The 6000-nt window shown below is 42.8% G+C and overlaps 1 protein-coding gene across 1 annotated transcript in view; it reads left to right on the top strand.

The window, feature by feature from the left end:
• Positions 1 to 1646: 1646 nt before the first annotated feature.
• LOC146148130 (laminin subunit alpha-2-like) overlaps positions 1647 to 6000 on the top strand; it is a 30899-nt gene continuing 26545 nt past the window's right edge. The window contains exons 1-4 of the mRNA XM_083388012.1: positions 1647 to 1752; positions 2261 to 2400; positions 2697 to 2843; positions 5813 to 5937. Coding sequence (XP_083244138.1) covers positions 1689 to 1752; positions 2261 to 2400; positions 2697 to 2843; positions 5813 to 5937 — 476 coding nt within the window. The 5' untranslated portion in view covers positions 1647 to 1688. The remainder of the gene's footprint in view (positions 1753 to 2260; positions 2401 to 2696; positions 2844 to 5812; positions 5938 to 6000) is intronic.

Genomic DNA, 6000 nt, shown 5'->3' with positions numbered 1-6000 from the left:
TTTTTGCTCTTTGGCGAATGTAGGGTGAATGCGTGAAAGTAAAATTTCACGCACATCTAAACTCTTCTCCCTGGCGTTGCAGCGACGTAACTAACAATACTGCTTGGCACAGCGTGTGGCTTATTGGCTTTTGCAGCCAACGTCGGCCGCTTATCATCAATTTCAGCTTGAGCTTTGTCTGGCGGCGCCGCATTAATTCGTGTCACGCTGTCGCGGGATATATTCCGACAAGATAAACTGTCAATCCATTTTGAGTCGCAAAGTGTTGAGCAATATATTTGAGGTCAAGCCTCAGTCATTCGGATTTCACGGCATTTTATGCGACGTATTTAAGCGCGCTTTGTCAGTGCTTTACTGCCAAACTGGATTATTAACCACCGATAGGAGTCTATTGGCACCTACACCGCAGACTGTTACCAGTAGCGTTTTACCGATACGTGGATAGACACCCGTGATGTCTAATAACATTTTCTTTTTTGGAATGAACCCATTGTTGGTTGTTTCCGGGACGGCGACGTGTTGTCTGGCAGCCAGCTTTTATACCCACGCTCGCAGTGTTGATCTTGTAGATTCGCTGTAAGTTTTATATACTTGGTTGCTCGATTATGTTTAAAGTAACTCTATTGGAGTTTCGATATTACACAAGCGTTTTAATTAGCTGTATATTTTAATCTCTTGAAGCGAAACGGATGAAACAACTTGTCAAGCTACCCTGTTTTCACCCCGATCCCGTTTTCGGACGGGTGTTGACATGTTTGCTTTGTTGTGCAAAACCCCATAAATTGGTCTAGTTAAAGTAGATTTTAGGGTTATAGCAAGCGTATCCTTCTCCCCAAGTGATATTACATCATGTGAAAACGTATTGCTACATGTATAAGAATGATGCGGTATATAGTTTAAAAAAGAAAACAAGTGGGTTTGGTCGTGATGCAAAATCAAATACACTACAACATCCCTTATTTTTCAAATTTTGTTGAAGGTAACGTAAACCAAATGATAAGGCTTTAAATGCTGTGTTGCAAATGTGACAAGATAATGCATGTGTAGAAGGACACCAAACAAACTTCATCATGCCGCTTGAAGGCCACAATGGATTAATAGAGTCTGCGGCAAATAGTAACAAAACTGGAAAAAGTACATTTCAAAAATCACATAATCAGTTTGATATGGCAAACATGCCTTTGCCAGAGTTTTGCTTCTTCTTGAGAACCACTGAATGTGCTGTAAACCAATCGAACGAAAGAACTTTCAAAGATCGAGCGATGTCAAGGGTTAATTTCAAGTTTCAGCATACAACGACACTTTGCAATGTTTTGCGCAGGAAGGATATCACCGATTGCTCAACGTGCAAAACCGCAAGGCGAAATCACTGCAACTTATTGTTTTCCACCATATCTCGGCTGAAGTGTTTCCACTGTTCCTGGTACAAATCATATCTTCTATCTCAATATACGGGCCTTTGTCGATCTTTAAAGTGCGTCACTTTTAAAGATAGGCAGCCGAAAGAAACGTTAAAGAAACGAAAAATACAACAGTCTTGTTACCCCCACACCTACTTGACCAAAACACTAGTGCTAATCGTCTTGCTGGCGTTGTGGCAAACTTGCTTTGTTGAAGCCACTAAAGGTAGCAGAACATATGCCACATCTCTGGACAGGAGACGATACGCCCACTTTACCACACCGCAAATGCTCGATTACGGGATGCTCGCCCAACCTGTTGTAACACCTTCGAACATAAATAATGATCAGCGTAAGTCAGTGTCGATTGTCGCGTTGACTACACATCCCGATTCATTTAACGTGTCGGACTAATGGGCTAAAAATAAACACAACGCACTTGACCTGCCGACCTTGTTTCGCCTTCGTAATCGTAAACAAGTACACACACTCCACCCTTTGCTGTAAACCTCGATTACCGTGCACTTCTAACCACCAGCGAGTAGTGGCTTAAGACCCGATTAGAAAAAGCAAATCTAACCAGCGTTACGGGAATTTGAGATAAGTCGGGGGCAAATCCATTATAGTTCTGAACGGTTTGTTTTGCTCATTTAATTTGCTCATGTAAAGAGGCTTAATGTGTTATACATCCCGTTTGCATACATAAAAAAAACGACGATGTTATATCAATTTCGACCGAATATGCAATGTTAAAACTGCGGTCACTTCCCTAAAAGCGATTAGAGTTCAACTGTGCCTTGGTTTTAGAAAACATCGTGTTCCTACAATCCTAACCATTCTTCTTGTTTGGTGTATCGCAGGCCTCTTTCCATCCGTTGTAAATCTTGCCAGCCAAGCCCACATCACCGCTAATGCAACATGTGGTAACCATGGTCCGGTCAAGTATTGCAGACTGGTGGAACACGTGGACAGGAGAAGGTTCCGCAACCAACAGTGCTCGGTAATGCTGGTAGTTGCATGTCATTTATTCCGTTCTATTGTTAATATTTGAATTCTGCTAAACAATAAATCTTGATTTCAATGTTAAAAAAAATCAGTTTTGGTTATCCTTAGATTACGGTTTGAAATAGTTGACATTTTAATCGATTAAAACAACAAACGTTATTTATTTACGTTAATAATACTTAATAAAGCGTTCTCATTGTTGGTTATCCACATTCGATTTTAGGTGCAACGTTTCCATAAAATATTGCTTTAAAATAATCTATTCAGTACACTTATGTCGTACGTTACCAGATATGCGACAGCCACAGTTCCAACCCTTTCAAACGGCACCCAATTCAATACGCCATAGATGGGCAAGGAGGACATTGGTGGCAAAGTCCTACCATCGATCAGGGATATCAGTATCATTATGTCACGATTAACTTGGATCTCAAGCAAGTAAGTTAGTTAACCAATCGTTTTTATAGGTGAATTCTCTGTAGAACGCAAATCTGTCACTCAGGAATGCGATCATCATACCGTAGGTTTGTTGACACAAGAGCTCCTAAACGTGGAAAACTAAACGTTTGGTACATAATAAGCCCTTGCGACTCCAGAGACCTACTGAATATCACGTCGGAAATGCCAGCTTTTCAAAAGCAACTGGGTCGCGAATTTAACAATGGGCCTGTGGAGCTGTTTGAAGGTGGGGCACTTGAACAGGGGTAATCCAATCGGGGGAAAGTGTCTATGTTTGTACTCCGGCCCTAACGTTTGAACTGTCCGTTATAGGGAAGTCGACCGTTTTTTCAGGTAAATATCACGGCCAGGGCGTAGGCCTTAACGGTTTACAGTCTTGACTCATGGCAACTAACAGTATAGCGGTCACTTGTAGATCTGTTATAGGTCATAAGTTTCGGTGAGTTTGCATGGAGCAAAACCTAGTGATAAAATACCACCCCTCGAAGGGTTTGGCGTGCTGTTATTGAAATTAGCATAAAGTGAACACTGAATTGTCTTTTTCGAGTTCGCTGTGGTCGGTTGGCAAGCGAAGACCATAATATAGATAAAAACTCGTAAATAGATTTGTTCACCTCACTGATGCTTGGCGGAAAACGCGAACTTGACACGGAAAATCTAGGCGTGGGTCGTCGCTCCGAAAATGACGTAATGTGCACGAGAGCACAGAGAAAGTTATTAGCAACGAACAACCCGCTACCTCGCAGACAGAGCGCGAGTGTTTTGGGGTCGCGCGACTTCATCAAAAAGAGTCCGCCATGCATCACCAGTTTGTAGTGAATGACGTACTGGCGAAAACCCAATAACAGGGAATTTGGATCGAGTTCGCATCGTCTTTGTTATAATAAAAATTAGTAAAATTGTGAACATCATTTTAGAAAGCGTATTTCGTTTAGACGAAAGTGGAAAATTGCTCAATTTTTTTAACGCTGTATAATATGATAACAGCCCGGACTGGATTTGTCACAAAAAGCGTTAAAGTAAAACCTTTCATCAAAAGCATTTTCAGGCGCTGCAATTTACTTAATTTCAAAACACAATCTCAAAGTATTAAGATAGAAAATGTGATGGATATAAGCTTCAAAGAAATATTTAGTAACGTATCATTGAATTAGACGCATTGCTTTCTGAAATTGCTCGATGGGCGTAACCTCAATTCCTCCCCAGCAATTTCAATTGAGGTTGACTAAAATTATTCGTAAATTGTTTCGACATACAGCCATGAAACGAAATTGGCGATTGAACCACTCAACGGATTCCTCTCAAGTTCGTGGCGCACCGTAATGATTTCAAATGAGCAGAAATGCTTTTAAACCTGCTTTGTAATTCTCCTGTGATTGTAGGTTAATCGGAATTATAATAACAATATTTCGATATGAGTAGATTTTATCAATTCCTTATAAAGCGGTGCCTAAACAACGTTCCTGTAATTTTTAGGCGAGCATTAAGCAACACATCGCAACCCTATTAAAGACATCCGGTTACCTAACCTTTGTCGTCATATTAGAAGAGCACAATTAGAGAATATCGGGTTACACCTTTTACTCATCACAACGCAAAGCTGAGGCTGCCCATGTCTGAACAAACTCGATTTTCAATTAGAAACCACGTCAGCTATATGCAAGTCAAACTCTTTGACCTTCTACACTTGGAAAGGTTCTTATGATTGCCATGTCAAACCCCGGTCAACACCACATTTGCGCGAAAACTTACATTCAAGCAGTCTTCCACGGACGGGTATATACCTTGCCGCACGCGAGGTTGTTTAACGAATGCAATTAGTGTAACTTGGCGGGCAAAATGCGCGTCGACTTGCCGCCGAAGGCAAACCGACAAGTGCAGTCAGAAATCCTCGAAATAATGACGATGATATTTTGACGTTTCGCTTAGGCGAATTTCGGCGTGCGAATGGGAAGCGTTTAGTGAGCTGGCCACCGAAATCGTAACAAGGTGCATGGTCGGCGTTGGAAATAATTGGAAGCGGCCTAATCTTGGCACGCAATCTCCGTCACCGGGCAAAACAATGCCACGTGGTACAGAGTCGTCGTGTCGAGCAGCAAAGTAGATTTCCCGCAGAGAGAAACCTTACGCAGCCTGCGGTTTCACCCAAGCCGCAGCAAACGCTATATCCCAAAAGCGGTGTCATATCCACTCACGAAACCCGGCTGCGGATAACCAGATTTACGCAAAAATGTGTATCCAATTTTGACTTGGCTTAAGTCGCATTTTAGGCAAAAATTTTCGCACTTCGATATACTTCAGCCTATCTCAGTAAGGCGTTTTAGGTTTGAAATTGGTTTGAAATATATGTCGAAGTTAAGTCTTAATGAAAAGTTTAACAATCCACGCGCAGTACCATGAAGAATCTTCCTATCTCGTAACAAATACGAATAGTTATTTTTTTAAGGGAAACTGGATATTTTAATAATATTAACGGCCAAACGTAATTTAATGAGTCTGTCAAAACACGAATCGTCGTGTCGCAATTTGGAAAAATACCCCACCCCGTTTGAAAACACCGCCAAGCACAAGCAATCGGCCGTCATCAACTATCGAGTTATCGTGACGCAAGGGCAAAGCGCGACTGAGGAGTATCCGTTTTGCAGCGGCCGATACGATCTGCGACGAAATCGACGTTAATCTTGCGATCCCCTTCCCTTTGAAGGGCGCCGCGCAGGCCGCCTGGCGGAGCTGCTTGCTCACGTGACCGTCGTTCGCGACAGCAGCTGTGACTGTCTGATGACATTTTGAGATCGATTGTGCGGCGCTAATACCTGGACGCCGGCCGAGGCCTTTCCCTTTTACCAAGACAAGGCGTGCGTGGCGGCGCATGCGGCCCACTGGCCCTCTTTTGCCTAGTCCAAGTACAATGCGCACTACCTTTACGCTGTTGTTCTGCCACTTCAAAGGTTTTCCAGGTGGCTTACGTCATCGTAAAGGCGGCGAATGCGCCGCGACCGGGAAACTGGATTCTGGAGAAGTCCATCGACGGGGTCAACTGGTTTCCTTGGCAGTACTTCGCCATCTCTGATAGGTGGGTCACTGTATGATTCGGTTTCTGGTAAAATATCTTGGGCACGTATTCGATCACACATTG

Source organism: Ascidiella aspersa, chromosome 4, assembly GCF_963924565.1.
Source record: "Ascidiella aspersa chromosome 4, kaAscAspe10.2, whole genome shotgun sequence".
Taxonomy (NCBI): domain Eukaryota; kingdom Metazoa; phylum Chordata; class Ascidiacea; order Phlebobranchia; family Ascidiidae; genus Ascidiella; species Ascidiella aspersa.
The sequence above is the reverse complement of the archived record's forward strand: the minus strand, read 5'-3'. Positions and strand labels throughout refer to the sequence as shown.